The sequence below is a fragment of the Salvelinus sp. IW2-2015 genome, linkage group LG2 (assembly GCF_002910315.2).
Source record: "Salvelinus sp. IW2-2015 linkage group LG2, ASM291031v2, whole genome shotgun sequence".
In the NCBI taxonomy this organism is placed as follows: Eukaryota; Metazoa; Chordata; class Actinopteri; order Salmoniformes; family Salmonidae; genus Salvelinus; species Salvelinus sp. IW2-2015.
In genome coordinates, this window is record NC_036839.1 from 13,524,318 (window position 1) to 13,541,897 (window position 17,580).

Consider the following 17,580-nt stretch of genomic DNA (forward strand, 5'->3'; position numbering starts at 1 on the left):
AAGAGAAGAGATCCCATGGCTATGTACTATTCTGACACAAGCAAGTCCTTCTCTTTGGGTCTCTTTAGTGTGGTTTTTGCAGAATCGAGCAATGAAGGCCTGATTCACACAGTCTCCCTGAACAGTTGTGTTGACAATGTGTCCTGGTTTCTTGAACTCTGTGAAGCATTTATTTGGGCTGCGAATTTCTGAGGCTGGTACACTCTATGAACTTATCCTCTGTAGCAGAGGTTGACTCTGGGTCTTTCCATCCTGTGACGTCCTCATGAGAGCCAGTTCTCATCATAGCGCTTGATGGTTTGTGCGCACTGCACATAAAGAATCTTCAAACTTTCTTGAAATGTTCCGTACTGACTGACCTTCACGTCTTAAATAGTATTTGATGGACTGTATTTCCTTTGCTTATTTCAGCTGTTCTTGTCATAAATCTGGAGCTTGGTCTTTTTACAAAATAGGCAATCTTCGTGTATACACCCTACCTTGCCACACCCAACTGACTGGGCTCAACATGCATTAAGAGGGAAAGAAATTCCACAATTAAACTTTTTATAGGCACACTCCGTATATTGAAGTCGCATTCCAGGTGATACTCATGAAGCTGTTGAGAAAATGCCAAAGCGGCAAATATTGTCATCAATGCAAAGGGTGGCTATTTGAAGAATCAATAATTAAAACATAATTTTGATTATGTTAACACTTTTTGGGTTACTACATAGATTCCAAATGTGATTTCCATATGTTGATGTCTTCATTATTATTCTACAATGTAGAAAATAGTAAAATAAAGAAACCCTTGAATGGGTAGGTGTTCTAAACTTTTGACTGGTATGATAGCTCTATGGCCTTGGAGGCCCTGGGTCTGAGATGGCCTAGATTTGGAATGCTGAGCCCTGTGTGTGGGTTTGTTGTAGTGTGTGTCTTTGTACAAGTAGTACTGCAAAGCTGTCCTCTCTGGGTGATCATCCATATACTAGCCAAGCTTGAACACAGAGTCTTTGAATTCCTGATGCTCCCTCCAAAGTTAAGTTCAGGACTCTGATAATCTAAAATAATAAAGCGAAAGAACACACACATTTCAACAGTAAGTGTGTTTCCACCATTAGAAAGTATCTCAGAACTCTTGGAGTAAGTCATCATTTTTCTAATATGATATCAATCCCATTTTTAAAAAAGTCTTGGTCCTTGATTGCCATTGTCTGTTTTGTTCTGTGGAAATCAACAGTTCAGTACGTACTTGTGGTGATGAATGGCTGAAGCAATGGCTGCTGGTCAAGCAGCGATTGGCTGAACCCTAACAGCAGGCCTTGATAGTCTGGACTGCAGTCACAGTGCTATAGGCAGGAGGTCCCAGCGTAGACTGCCTCTGCAGAGCTGCAGGATGGTCTGAATATCTGATGTCATCTGGGACTCCAACCTGCAAACACAGATGGAAGCAGAAAATGAACTTCTACTATTGGTTATAGGGATAAGGGACTGGAGGCTAAGGAAAGATAAGCTTAACACAAATCAACAACTATACTGTCTCTAGGCTATCGCTGTTTGTTTTTTTGTACAGTCATTGAATATGTCAAATTCTAGCACTAGGGGGAGCTTGTGATCTAGTTTACATTACAGTATCATCATGGTTGTCAATGAAGTCAAAAGGCTTGGGAACATGTTTTACTCTCTCTCTCTCTCTCTCGCTCTCGCTCTCTCGCTCTCGCTCTCGCTCTCTGCTCTCGCTCTCGCTCTCTCTCTCTCTCTCTCCATAATGAATATTCAGTAAGGGTGGGGTAACAGTGTCGTGAGGGGATTTCTAGCTACCTCGCACTCACACATTGCCTGTAATAATAATGGATGGATATCCTCCTGCTGCTAAACACAGAGCATTATATGTGGTGATGCTGATTATCAATTTAATTGCCCTTCCTTAGCTGCCATCCGCCAATCAGAAATGGTGTCATTATGCACATGCTTAGTATAATGCCTAATGCCTTCATCATTTGTTCAGCAGTTCGGACTCTTGACACATACAGGAAATACAAAAGAAACAGGATGGATTTTCTGCCGTTCAAATAAAAGACAACCAACCTGGTTGAGTTTAGTGGAACTTGAGGAGACAATGGCATGTTGTCCGTTATTTGCACTGCTCTCCACTTCTCTGACCGTGGTCATTAGCCATGCACGGAAATAATGCCTAAATGGCAGACACATTCTGCGAAAACCACAAAACGGTAGCTACTAATAGTTGGGTAAAACCCAGGTCAGAGAGAGTGCACTGGAAAAATGTCTCCTTTGGAAATGGACCGCACGGATTCAAGAGGAGACCTTCAGTATGACACACACACAAACACATACAAAGCTCCACCTCCCCCTTTATTTGAAAATCTGACATAACTCTATCCTCCTGATTCTTGCAAAACACAAACAGGAAGTACCAGTGACACCTCAATAAAGAAGTGGTCCGATGAAGCGGATGCTAAGCTACAGGAGTGTTTCGCGAGCACAGAAAATGTTCCGGGATTCATCCGATGGTATGATAAGTTTACCACATCAATCCTCACCTTCATGAATAAGTGCATCGGCGATGTTGTCCCCACAGTGACCTTGCATACTGTATATATCCCAATCAGAAGCCATGGATTACAGGAGACACCCGCACTGAGCTAAAGGCTAGAGCTGCAGCTTTCAAGGAGTGGACACTAATCTGGACGCTTATAAGAAATCCTGCTACGCCCTCCGACGAATCCGCAAACAGGCAAAGCGTCATACAGGACTAAGATCGAATCCTGCTACTCCGGCTCTGATGCTCGTTGGATGTGTCAGGGCTTGCAAACTATCACGGATTATAAAGTGAAACTCAGCCGCCGCGAGCTGCCCAGTGGCACATGCCTACCAAATGAACTAAATGCCTTCTATCTCGCTTCGAGGCAAGCAACACTGAACCATGAATGAGAGCACTAGCTGTTCCGGACGACTGTGGGATCACGCTCTCCTCTGCGTAGCCGATGTGAGTAAGACCTTTAAACAGGTTAACATTCACAAGCCTGCTGATCAGCTGCCAAGTGTCTTCACTGACATTTTCAACCTCTCCTTGACCCATTATGTAATACCTACATGTTTCAAGCACAACACTATAGAACCCTGTCTCAAGAATGCCAAGGTAACCTGTCTAAATTACTATCGCACCGTAGCACTCACATCTGTAGCCATGAAATGCTTTTAAAGGCTGGTCATGCTCACATCAACACCATCATCCCAAATACCCTGGACCCACTCCAATTCGCGCACCGCCCCAACAGATCCACAGTTGACGCAATCTCTATTGCACTTCAAACGGCTCTTTCCCACCTGGACAAGCGGAACACCTATCTGACAATGCTTTCATTGAATCCAGCTCATGTTCAACACCATAGTTCCGTCCAAGCTCATCACTAAGCTAAAGACCCTAGGACTGAACACCTCCCTCTGCAACTGGATCCTGTACTTCCTGACGGGCTGCCCCCAGGTGGTGAGGGTAGGCAACATCACATTTACTATGCTGACCCTCAACATGGGGCCCCTCAGGGTGTGAGTTTAGTCCACTGCTGTACTCCCAGTTCACCAACAACTGCATGGCCATGCACGACTCCAAACACCATCATAGTTTGCCGACGACACAACTTGTGGTAGCCTGATCACCAAAAAATACGAGACAGCCTTTTGGAAGGAGGTCAGAGACCTGGCAGTGTGATGCCAGGACAACAACCTCAACATCAACAAGACATAAGAGCTGATCGGGGAAACACATAAACAGAAGGCCGAGCACGCCCCATTCACATAGATGGGCTGTAGTGGAGCGGGTCGTTGCTCGGTGTCCACAACACTAAGGAGGTGTCATGTTCCACACACACCAAAACAGTCGTGAAAGGGCACGCCAATTCCTTATCCCCCTCAGGAGGCTGAAAAGATTCGGCATGGGCACTCAGATCCTCAAAAAGATCTACAGCTGCACCATGAGCATCTTGACTGGCTGGATCACCGCTTGGTATTGCAACTGCTTGGAATCGACCGCAAGCCCGCTACAGACGGTAGTGCGTACGGCCCAGTACATCACTGGGGCCAAGCTCCCTGCCATCCAGGACCTCTATACCAGGTGGTGTCAGAGGAAGGCCCTAAAAAATTATCCAGCATCCCAAGTCAGAGACTGTTCGCTCTGCTACCGCAGCGGCAAGTGGTACCAGTGCACCAAGTCTGGAACCAACAGGACCCTGAACATCTTCTACCTCCAAGCCATAAAACTGCCAAATAGTTAAATAGTTCATTTTTATTTCATTTTATTTATTTCACCTTTATTTAACTAGGCAAGTCACTTGCGAACAAATTCTTATTTACAATGACGGCCTACCCCGGCCAAACCGTAACGCGGACGACGCTGTGCGCCGCCTATGGACTCCCAATCACAGCCTGTTGAAATACAGCCTGGAATCGAAACAGGGTCTGTAGTGACGCCCTTAGCACTAGAATGCAGTGCCGTAGACCGCTGCGCCACTCGGGAGCCCTAATAGCTACCTGGATTCTGCATTCAACCTTTTGTACTAACTTTTTTGACTCATCACATACACTGCTGCTACTGTTTATTATCTGTCACTTTGTTCCTAGTTATATCTACTGTACATACTGTATCTACCTCAATTACCTTGTAACCCGGCACATCGACTCGGTACTGTACACCATGTAAAAAGCAAAGTTATCAATACTCATTGTTTATTTATTATACGTGTTATTTTTCTAATTTCTATATTATTTCTCTCTCTTCAGTGTTGTGAAGGGCCGTTAGTAAGCATTTCACTGTTAGTCTACACCTGTTGTTTACGAATCATGGAGGAGGTCAGAGACCTGGAAGTGTGGTGCCAGGACAACAACCTCTCCTCAACGTGATCAAAGACAAAGGTGATGATCAGGGACTGAAGGAAAAGGAGGCCGAGCATGCCCTCATTCTCATCGACAGGGCTGTAGTAGAGGCAGGTTGAGAGCGTCAAGTTCTTTGGTGTCCACATCACAAACAAACTTTTATGGTCTTAACACACCAAGGCAGGTCGAAGAGGGCACGACAACGCTATTCCCCTCAGGAGACTGAAAAGATTTGGCATGTGTCCTCAGGTCATCAAAAAGTTATACAGCTGCACCATCGAGAGCATCCTCACTGGTTGCATCATCGCCTGGTATGGCAACTGCTGCGGCCTCAGACTGTAAGGCGCTACAAGAGTATGCGTACGGCCCAGTACATCACTGGGGTGTTAGAGGAAGGCCCTAAAAATTGTCCAAGACTCCAGCCACCCTAGTCATAGACTGTTCTCTCTGCTACCGCATGGCAAGCGGTACCGGAGCGCCAAGTCTAGGTCCAAAAGGCTTCTTAACAGCTTCTACACCAAGCAATAAGAATTCTGAACAGGTATTCAAATGGCTACCCGGACAATTTGCATTGACCCCACTCCCCTCTCTTCTTTTATGCTACTGCTACTCACTGTTTATTATCTGTTATCTATGCATAGTAACTTTACTCCTATCTACAGTACATGTACATATTACCTCAATTACCTCGACTAACCTGTACCCCCGCACATTGACTCGGTACCAGTACCCGCTGTATATATCCTCGTTATTGTTATTTTATTGGTTCTCTTTTATTTTTTACTTTAGCTTATTTTGTAAATATTTTTCAAAACTCCATTGTTGGTTAAGGGCTTGTAAGTAAACATTTCACGGTAAGGTTGTATTTGGCGCATGTGACAAATTAAATTAAATTTGATTCGATTTGATGTGACAAATAACATTTAATTGAGGTCTCTTATTCTTTGTGATTATTCCTGCTAAAACTACCACCTGCTGTTTGTCTGTCTGCTCTCGGCAGCCTGCTGGTGCAGGTGTTGTTATCTCTCCTCTCAACCTGTTTGTCTGTCTGCTCTCGGCAGCCTGCTGGTGCAGGTGTTGTTATCTCTCCTCTTCACCCTGTTTGTCTGTCTGCTCTCGGCAGCCTGCTGGTGCAGGTGTTGTTATCTCTCCTCTCAACCTGTTTGTCTGTCTGCTCTCGGCAGCCTGCTGGTCAGGTGTTGTTATCTCTCCTCTCAACCTGTTTGTCTGTCTGCTCTCGCACCTGCTGGTGCAGGTGTGTTATCTCTCCTCTCAACCTGTTTGTCTGTCTGCTCTCGGCAGCCTGCTGGTGCAGGTGTTGTTATCTCTCCTCTCACCCTGTTTGTCTGTCTGCTCTCGGCAGCCTGCGGTGCAGGTGTTGTTATCTCTCCTCTCAACCTGTTGTTCTCTCGCTCTCGGCAGCCTGCTGGTGCAGGTTGTTATCTTTCCTCAACCTGTTTGTCTGTCTGCTCCGGCAGCCTGCTGGTGCAGTGTTGTTATCTCCCTCTCAACCTGTTTGTCTGTCTGCTCTCGGCAGCCTGCTGGTGCAGGTGTTGTTATCTCTCCTCTCAACCGTTTGTCTGTCTGCTCTCGGCAGCCTGCTGGTGCAGGTGTGTTTCTTCTCCTCTCAACCTGTTTGTCTGTCTGCTCTCGGCAGCCTGCTGGTGCAGGTGTTGTTATCTCTCCTCTCAACCTGTTTGTCTGTCTGCTCTCGGCAGCCTGCTGGTGCAGGTGTTGTTATCTCTCCTCTCAACCTGTTTGTCTGTCTGCTCTCGGCAGCCTGCTGGTGCAGGTGTTGTATCTCCCCTCTCAACCTGTTTGTCTGTCTGCTCTCGGCAGCTGCTGTGTGCAGGTGTTGTTATCTCCCCTCTCAACCTGTTTGTCTGTCTGCTCTCGGCAGCCTGCTGGTGCAGGTGTTGTTATCTCTCCTCTCAACTGTTTGTCTGTCTGCTCTCGGCAGCCTGCTGGTGCAGTTGTTATCTCTCCTCTCAACCTGTCTCTGCTGCTCGGCAGCCTGCTGTGTGCAGGTGTTGTATCTCCCTCTCAACCTGTTGTCTGTCTGCTCTCGGCAGCCTGCTGGTGCAGGTTTTGTTACTCCCCTCTCAACCTGTTTGTCTGTCTGCCTCGGCAGCCCTGCGTGCGCAGGTGTTGTTATCTCCCCTCTCAACCTGTTTGTCTCTGCTCTCGGCAGCCTGCTGGTGCAGGTGTTGTTATCTCCCTCTCAACCTGTTTGTCTGTCTGCTCTCGGCAGCCTGCTGGTGCAGTGTTGTTATCTCTCCTCTCAACCTGTTTGTCTGTCTGCTCTCGGCAGCCTGCTGGTGCAGTGTTGTATCTCTCCTCTCAACTGTTTGTCTGTCTGCTCTCGGCAGCCTGCTGGTGCAGGTGTTGTTACTCTCCTCTCAACCTGTTTGTCTGTCTGCTCTCGCAGCCTGCTGGTGCAGGTGTTGTTATCTCTCCTCTCAACCTGTTTGTCTGTCTGCTCTCGGCAGCCCTGGTGCAGTGTTTGTTATCTCTCCTCTCAACCTGTTTGTCTGTCTGCTCTCGGCAGCCTGCTGGTGCAGGTGTTGTTACTCCCCTCTCAACCTGTTTGTGTCTGCAGCCTGCTGGTGCAGGTGTTGTTCATCTCCTCTCAACCTGTTTGTCTGTCTCTCTCGGCAGCCTGCTGGTGCAGGTGTTGTTATCTCTACTCTCAACCTGTTTGTCTGTCTGCTCTCGGCAGCCTGCTGGTGCAGGTGTTGTTATCTCTCCTCTCAACCTGTTTGACTGCTTCAGGAAATAATGGGGATTCAAATGTAACACTGCACACGGAACAAGTTTTGTTGTGATGTTGTTTGAATTTGTATTCGTTGGAGAGTGTGTGCTGTTATTTTTCGTATGGTTTAATAACAACTTTCAGACACAATCTGGGTGACTTGTCTATTTGGAATTCATAGATTTCAGTCATGAGGTGCCGCAGGGCCAGACGGATTCACAAAATGCAACAGTAACAACAATTTACTTTTTTATGTTAATTCTGAATTTCCATTGTCTCCATGAAACAGAATAGAAAAACAAGAGCTTTATGAAATCACATCTGTTTACTGGCCTTTGTACCTGGATTGCAGCTAGATTTCCATGAATGTTAGACATTGCATTGTAAAGGTCAGAGATGGCCAAAGGAGTGCAGTACAGGCCTACCTGTTTAAGTGCAGTACAGGCCAACCTGTTTAAGTGCAGTACAGGCCTACCTGTTTAGTGCCAGTTACAGGCCTACCTGTTTAAGTGCAGTACAGGCCTACCTGTTTAAGTGCAGTACAGGCCTACCTGTTTAAGTGCAGTACAGGCCTACCTGTTTAAGTGCTCTTGGAGCTGATCTAAGCGCTGCTCCACCTCTCCGTATGTGATTTCACTGGTGTCGTCATCCTCGCCCCTCAGGTCCTGCAATTGTGCTGACTCATCCAGGTAGTTTTGGGGCTTCTCGCAGTCCCATTTGTCATTGCACACATCTGGCAAGGGAGGGAAACACACATTCTTTACAAGTTCACATGTGGGTCAGAGCATAGGAGCCTGGTAATCACTAAACCAACCAACCACTACAATAGAACACTATTCATCATTTGGTGTAAAGCTGCTATGTGTTGTTRCTTGTGTTTGTAATTGATTTGCCTAGCTAGTGTTTCAGGAGACAAAATAGTTTTCTATGTCATAGTGGGACGTAGGTCAAGTTCCTAAGGTTCAAGGACAAGKTGGKATTTTTGGAGAGAGCCAAGGAACTTGAGAGGAACCAACATCTTCCTCAACGAGGACTTCTCTGAAGATTTGTGCCAGAGGRGGAAATAACTTATCCCAACTCTGAAAGCTACCAGAGAGTGTTGGGACATTGCTTACATCCGCTACGACAAGCTCATTCACCATGTTCCCTCCCAAGCTTCCGGGTCACTAGCTTCAGCTCAACAGCACACACTCACAAGTGCCTGATTGACTGACTCTATTAGCCAAACAATGTTTTCATTTTTATTGAACTTTTTAAATATATTATTTCTATTTCCGATAAGCTACCCAGGAAAGGGCTAAGAATAGCTCATATTAATATATGTAGCCTTAGAATTAAGGTTCATGAAATATATAACTTGCTAACATCGGATGACATTTATATACGTGCCATCTCTGAAACTCACTTAGATCATTTATTTGATGATACAGCAATACGAGGATATAACATCTACAGAAAAGACAGGAATGCCTATGGGYGAGGTGTTGCTGTATAGGTTCAGAGCCATGTTCCTGTAAAGCTTGGAGAGGATCTCATGTCGAATGTTGTTGAAGTGCTGTGGTTGCAAGTTCACCTGCCTCATTTAAATCCTCTTCTTTTGGGGTGCTGCTATAGGCCACCAAGTGCTAACAGTCAGTATTTGGATAATATGTGTGCAATGCTTGATAGTGTGTGTGATGTTAACAGAGAGCTCGATTTTATGCAAAAGGTGGCATACAAGTCAGGCTGCTCAGCTGTTTGGTTGACATACTGTAAATTGAGAACTTTTGTGACTAAACTTAACAAAGGGAAGAAGAAACAATATTACCAAACCAAGATAAATGACATAAAACACAACGGGAAAAATATTTTGGAGTATCTTAAATGATATCATAGGCAGAAAACCAAATCATCTCCATTGTCCAGTGAAGTTGATGGGTCATTCATGATAAAAGCATTTGATATTGCCAATCATTTCAATGACTACTWCACTAGTGAAGTTGACTAATCCAGAAGTGAAATGACAACATTCAACAGTGAACCATCATATTTTTGTATAYAAGATCTAATAATGAAAGATAAGGATTGCTGTTTGAATTTAGTCAAGTTAGTGTGGGAGAGGTGGAAAAACTATTGTTATCCATTTAACACACAACTATTTTGTTGTTGTGTTGTTTTGTATTATTTTTGTTGTTGCATTGTTTGTATATAGTTGTAATTAAACATTTAATTACTATCAGTGTATCAGTGTRTTGTTACTTGTCCTGTATTGATTTTTTTGTGGACCCCAGGAAGAGTAGCTGCTGCTTCTGCAAAAGCTAATGGGGATACAAATAAATAAACAAATAATGAAGTAGTGGGTCGTAGTCAGGCTAACTCAGGTGTTATCTCTGCTAGACACAGTGCTAATGCGTGTGGTGTACATTGATTAATGCTGGTGTGGGTAAGAGCAGCTCTTTTGTGATTCGAAACAAATGACAGGCTGATAATGAACTTTAATCCCGTTTGTCTAATGTAGCAGGAGCCTTTGGAACGRCCAGACTGAAATACACACTCCTCTTTCTGTTGTCCCTTTCTTTCTCTCGAAACATTAGGCTATACATTAAATATTCAATGGTTGTCTCTGATAAAAGAAATTGAAGGAAATTATTATAATCTATTTAGATGTGACAGATTACAAAAAGGGGGAGGAGTGGCCATATATGTAGAATTGAATTTCATGGCGTCCCAATCTTTAAATATTTCTGTTCCCAAGAAATTTGAGTTCCTGGTTGTAGATGTGTCCATAAACCAGAATACACATGTATTTGTTGCTGGGATTTACCGCCCCCATGCTGCCATGGCGGATGCTATTGGTGCTATATCTGAGTGTTTATTTGACTGCTCTTCCCTCTGCCAGCATCGAGCTGACTCAACGTTAAACCCGTCAACTTCCAGTGAATCTTTGTTTTCATTTCAACCATTTACTACCTGTGATGTGCTAGACGCCTTGTTTAAGATTGATGTAAAAACAAATCGACTGGGGCTGATATGCTTGATCCATTTCTGCTGCAGATCTCTGCCCCCCTGATTGCTGAATCATTAACCCATATGTTTTACCTGACGATTATATCTGGTACTATCCCCAAGATTTGGAAGGTGGCCCATGTACTCCGCCTTCACAAAGGTGGTGACCCTTGTGACCTAAATAATTGTCTCCCTACGGTATTTCTAAACTTTCCTGCCTAGCTAAAATATTAGAATCCTTGATTAATTCTCAGCTAAGATCTTATTCTAAATGTACATCATTCGCYTYTTAGACCAGGTCATAGCACTATCTCTGCTGTTATAAATGATAACTCTTTGGATAAAAGGCAACATTTTGCTGCCCTCTTCATTGACCTGTCAAAGGCTTTTGATACTGTTGATTACACACTGCTAATTGAGAGGCTTTCCTCAATTGGCCTAGACCAGGCTGTATGTAACTGGTTTAAAAAGTACTTGACAGATAGAACTCAATATGTATCTACTGTTGGATTCGACATTTTGAACATTGAGATATTAAATAAATGATAGAGAAGAAGAATGGTTCCCTGTAGAAWGACAGATGGATTTGGAATGGGTTGGGTGGACGGGAGGAGAGCAACGTGTTGATATAGGGGAGACAGATGGACATCTGTGGATTAGGTGAAGGAAGGGTTGGMGTCAGGAGGTGAGGTCAGATCCCCTGAAGGGAGAAATAAGGGTTTAGTATCCTGTTACTCTTTTCCTGTAGAACCATAAGATGTAAGGATTGGAGAGAAGGAGGAGTGTCTTAAGTGGGATATWTWTATCTGTGATGGGAGAAATGTTGGGTTGTCTGAATTACAGCTGTACAGAACCTTTGGGCAGAACTAAACTTGGTTAAAGCTTCTCTAGAGTCCGTGAGTTATTTACTCTGAAAAATAAGAACCTAACAGATGGCGCTGCGAGCAGGGTTCACCACGATTTGTAGTCAAACCGAAGAGTCCAGATCAGTGGAGCAGAGCTGGCAATAAACAAGGTAGGCTAGTTCCTATATCTGTTTCCACTCATTTTGACATCTTGGGGAGATGAGAATCGTTGGCTGAACTAATTATGGGATACGGACCTGGAGAGCCTGAGTTTAATTATATAAGCCCATTGTGTAACGACCGGTCGTAGCTTTATTGTAAATGGTAAGGCCCGGAGAGTAAACTCATACAGGCTGGTACCTGTAGGGGAAGTCCTAGGGGGTAAATCCCTAGTGGGTTGGTTCCTGCTAGTACTATAAAGTCAATAGTAAATCCCAGTGGGTTAATACCTGTGATACCTATAAATATAGGGTGAGTCCCGGAAGGTAAGCCCGCGCAGGCTGGAACCTGCGAAGGGTGAGTCCTAGGGGGTAAATCCCGGCAGGGTTGGTTCTCTGCATACCTATAATGGGGTGAGAGCCTAGTTGTAGTAGCCATAAAAGTGTGTGTGTGTGTGTGTGAATGGGAGGTTAGTTGTGTGCCCTGTTGGGGTGGTGAACCATGGCAGATTAATAGGAAGACAAGTGTGAATCATTTTGGTGATGTGTGTTATCAATAATAGGGATATTGGAGGAGATACGGCACAAAGCCATGAAGTAATCCGTATTCTCCAGTAATAAATTCCCATACGCTATGGTATCGGTTCTAATACAAGGTATTAGGTGCCGGGATCAATTAATTATTATCCAGGGAGGTGTGTAGTACTATCTTAGAAAATAGTTAATAAAAGGTGTRTATTATAGACGGGAGTGAAGAAATCTAAAATACCCTGAACACTGTCGGGAGTGTTTAGGGAATAATAACTATTGATATGGRGACAAATGGACCAGTTTCTCCCTGTAATATAGAGCTAGCAGAATMTAATAAKGCCATGGAGGCGCTGAAAGAAGCGCKCGAGCATTCTACCAATTCGGKTGGAATATGGAATWTTTTTAACAAATTWGATAAAATTGGACAACATTTTCCTGCTGACGGAGAATTCAAATTTAATAAAGAATTCAGGGAGGCAATTATGACTTGGCATAAAAACAAAAAAAACYAATCAAAAGCTCAATATACCAGCGTTTTGATGTCAGCATTATATCAACAAAAATTCATCACGATAAACCCGGAATGAGTACTAGTATGCTGCCACAGAAATACGGGAGTGCATTGATAGAATTTGCACTTCTGCTTTGATGGCAGGTTTGAACCCTGTGATCAAAATGGTAATTGGGCYGGTGGTAGATTTAATTCAAGARSATGTTTTGAGAGTGGAATTTAACTCRGCTCACCTTGCAGATGTGCGAGGGGTTAATAGGGCCATAGAGAAAATCACTACCTATAGTTTCAATGGRCAAGTTAAGACTAAGGAACTTAGCGAAAAGACATCAAAGCGTAAGGGGATAGCTCCCTGTTATAGATGTGGGACTATCGGGCTTTGCAAGAATGAGTGTAAAGCAATACTGGCACCTACTGCACTAGAAATGCCGCTATACAAGAGTTTGCATCTTTGTCAAACTAATCGTTTTGAGATTAGCAAGAATGGAACTTTCACCTAGCGGTGTATAGTCTCTGTTCGATCGARAAGTGGTTCATAGAGATTACAGTTTCTATGTGATGGAGGACGTATGAGATCACGTTTTACCTAASTTTTAGTAGAGTACCGATGGGATTTACAAAAAAGTCCCACTTGGTATCATTTTGCATTGAAACAATCATTAAAAGGGTATCAATTGTAGGTTCTGTGTTGGTACAATACGTGGATGATTTGTTATTAGTGTCAAAAGACGAAGAAACCTATATGTGAGACCGCACCACATTGGTAGACAATTTGGCGCAACAGGGTCATAAAGCATCGTATGACAAAGCACAACTAGCAAAGCAAGAGGTAACATATGTGGGGGTTTCGATTTCTAAGAGCAAGATACACATTACCTGGGATCGGGTAGAAACAATGCGTTCTTTGGCACGGCCAAATACTCCTCGCATGCTCAGGAAAACTTTAGGAGTTTTCAATTTAGTTAGACATTTAATTCGTCATTCTCTGAAATTGCTGACACACTTAGTGTGGACGAAAGGGGGGGAGGGTCCCCATGAGAGGATAGAGTGGAATCAAGAGTGTGAGGAAGAGTTTGTCGAGTTAAAGAAGCAATTGTGTAAAGTGCCATCATTGGGATTGCCAAACCAAAAAATTATCTTTAGAAAAAATGTTGTTCATGAACAGGAAAAACATTGTAGTGCGATGGTTACGCAAAAATTAAGAGGGCCAACAGGAATGCCATCGTACCTTAGCCGGTGCAGGCGACAGAAATGGTGTTGCATAACACGGCTTCCATTACAATGGGTCAAAAAGTAGATTTGTATGTTACACACACGCAGTAACAACCATAGTGGAACGCACAAAAGCACAACATGTTACTAGTGCAAGATGGACAAACTGGAAGTTAACGTTAGATGGGGAACATTTTCAATTTCATAAGATTGGTGCTTTAAATCCTGCGTCGTTAATGCCGTTGCATGGGGAGGGTGAATCGCATACATGTCACCACGATCAGAGTACTCCAAAACCTAGGCCTGATTTGCAAGAGATGGCATTGGAATCGGGAAAAATATTGTATACAGATGACTCTAGTTACATGAGCACAGAAGGGAAGAGAGTAACGGGGTAAGCTGTGTGTGGTATGCATTTGGAGTAGTTCGTGATTTTGGTACATTGTGGTCACTACGGGGCATGTAACAGCAACAGGAACACCAATAAATAAATGGTCTGGAGGTAGAGGCATTATTAGCAGGATGTCAGTTAACCAGTAAATTAACAGTGGTGAAATGTGAACCTCATACTAGTCGTACAGATAGAATTGCCATAGGTAATCGTAAAGCGATGAAATGGCTAAAGCGGCGGCGGCCTGGGTGAGAGAAAGAGTTAGAGAACCACATGTAAATATTGCGGATTCCTTACGATGAGAAATTGACTAAATTTGCCACAGMGAATTTGACACGTATTTTGGGTTGAAGATTCTAGGCGAAATACCAGGGGAATGGATTCTAAAGGTAACACATTTAAATGATATGGTCAAACACTCCTTGCAAACTCAGAAGGCCTGGGAGTTTATTTTTTTAATCATGATACATTTTATGTGGCTTTATTTTGACATAAATTTACGTTTGATGTCGTCTTATTCTGGAATAGGATTCTAGAATGGACGAAAGGGTGGAGGGGTCACGAGGAATTAGTATAGTGGTTATCTAACCTAAAATTAACTGGGGTCACGAGGAATTAATATAGGGGTTACCAAACCTAAAACGAACTTAATTTTTTTTTTATGTGGTGTGGTGGTTATGGAGAATCATGGGGAAAAGGAGACCAGTGAATCGTTAGACTCGGTGGAGAGACACTGTCGTCGTGTTGTGGGATTTATTGGATGCGGTCTTTTCAATTCAGTTAAATTGGGTCTGCAGGAGGATGGAAATGTTTTGAAGAGGTATTTACATGGTTTCCGAAGGACAGGGAAAGAAAMGGAGAGGAAACATTTTAATGGTGTCGAAAGCCCTGTATACTAAAAATTCCTAATGGGGAAAGATCAACCTCATTAGAAATMAACYGAACAGGGGGATTTCATTATAAAATTKATGAGAAACACCATTCTCTATCCAAATTGTACCATTACTTTAGGAGATTATTATTATATTTGTAGGGAGTTATAAAGAGCTGTAATTCTAAATWGATTAGTTATTCGAATTTGTTTATTTTTGATTTAACATGTTTTTTTTAATCATGTGTTTGAAAGGGGAAAATTACCAGTTCCCTGAGGTCCTGGTCTTTGGGGRACTTATACAGTGGTACTGTGTTCAGTTTGCATATAGAAAGGAAAATATATGTTAATAAGGGATGACAGTTACTTCAAATGGATTGTGACATATGTATTGCTGATTTCATGTTGTGTTTTTGTTTTGATACAAATTTCACCAGATTGGGATCCTGGAGTGGGAATTCTGCGAGGGGTTAGGGGGCTAACTTCATAATCTGGTAACTCTTCCTAGAGGTCGCCAGTAGAATAAGGGAGTATGGACTAATTTAGAAAATGGTTTTTAGCAGTAACAGTATGTTATGCTGTTTGACATTTYTTTTAGAGATGTTATTAAGAAAAGGTTAATGTCATAATTCGTCATATAGTCAATGTTTGTCTGGTTTCCTGAAACAGATTGTAATGAACTTAACTGTTGTTATGATCTGTGCTTTTTTGAGGTTATCATGGAAGGTGACGTCAGATCGTGTCTTAATGCATGGTAGGAATAATTTGACCATAGACAGTGTGTATAAACCTCAAAACCCTCCCTACCCGGCTGAAGAAGGAGCGACAAAGGCGTGRGATGAGAGACAGTGACTTTTACCACTCCTATCTGAGTCCGAGCCATAAACCAGGGCCGGGGTGCTGAGAGCGCGTGTGGAGTGAGCGTGGAGAGAGAACAAGCTCAGGTGAGAGACTCGTGTACGTGGGAGAAACGGAAGTATCTACTCTCATATTAAAAATCGGGACATTATCAAGGGCCGTGAAATGTGACAGGCAAAAGTTACATGTGCCGTTGGGAAAATGAACTGTAAAAGATATCTGAAGAAGACACACTAGAATGATAAGTGCCGGGCGAAGGAAAGGGGGGTGGTGGTATACGCCCTGCTAACTATTTAGACTAAGAATGCATTGAGTTACTGATCTTTCATTACCAGGCCACTCAGGACAGGAAAAAGGCACAGGAAGGGGGCTCTAATGAGAAGCAGTATAGTTGAATAATTTATAAAATGTTTTAGTTGTGATTGGGATAAGCGAGAATTGCTAAAAGCGATGAGGGGTGGGGGCACTGTAACATTATTTGGCGAGAGAGTCTCTAGAACCTTATCTCTAAGTATCATCCTGAGGGGAGGTGGTTTGTAGGGGAAGCACTGGATGAAAGTGTGGGACAACCATGAAAGTTTTGTTCTCTTTTGTTTTACCGCTGTATCAGAATTTTTATGGTACATCGCATCAATGAGTGGTGCTAAGTTATTAACATGTACTTTGTTTCTCTTTTCTTTCAAGTCAATATGTTTTTAGGTTTTGTGTGAACATGAGGGTGTTCATTGTTCCAGAGGAGGGAATGATGTATATTGACTAACTATTTGAGAATGTGTTAGTATGTGTTATAACTTATGAAAATGCATTAAGGAGTATAGTGGTTATGGTTATTATGTAATGATAGAGGAGTATCATTCTCAGAGACTGTATATTTTACAGGAGATAGATCATAGAAGAGGGAAGCAGCTAACTGTACACAAAATGGGGATTTAGGTTGAACATTACACATACTAGATCATGGTGAGAGTAGAGAAATATAGTGTTGCATTTCAGACACTATGGTAAACTTCAGGACACCTGTGACTCAGAGTTTTGTTAGGTTGGATATTATTCCAACTCATAAATTCTTCTCCAATTTCTAACAGCCTGCGAAATGTGACAGATTACATGCAAGGAGGTATTTCTCACGGCAGTTGCTGTAGGACAGTAACTGAAGGAGCAAGTAATTGTAGCGAACGATGCTATATTGAACGCATGGAATTGGACTCTGCGCAAATGAGGGTATTGTGAGAACTGTAGTCAAGGGCCAGTTGGTAGTAGCAGTGGTTATTTTAGTAGCATTAATGGGATATCAGTTTGTTGACTCATGTCATATGGATTGGTTACTGGTAATGGGGGACCGATGGGAGGACAGGGAGTGTAACGGGTGTTCTCCTCCATCTTCGTCTGAAGAGGAGAGCAGGGATTTTGACCAAACAGCGCGTTGTGAAATGACATGATATTTATTCAAACAAGACGAAAAAACGAACTGTACTTGATAATAAACAAAATAACAAAACGATGTAGACAGACCTGGACGTAAGAACTTACAATACAACGAAGACGCTACGAAAGGAAAAATGACTACACAAACGATCACGAACAAACAAAACCG

The 17,580-nt window shown here is 43.1% G+C and overlaps 1 protein-coding gene across 1 annotated transcript in view; it reads right to left on the reverse strand.

Moving 5' to 3' along the window:
* LOC111972743 (voltage-gated inwardly rectifying potassium channel KCNH7) overlaps positions 1 to 17,580 on the reverse strand; it is a 127,212-nt gene that overhangs the window by 6,246 nt on the left and 103,386 nt on the right. The window contains exon 14 of the mRNA XM_070449339.1: positions 8,201 to 8,382. Within this exon, the coding sequence (XP_070305440.1) occupies positions 8,201 to 8,382 (182 nt within the window). The remainder of the gene's footprint in view (positions 1 to 8,200; positions 8,383 to 17,580) is intronic.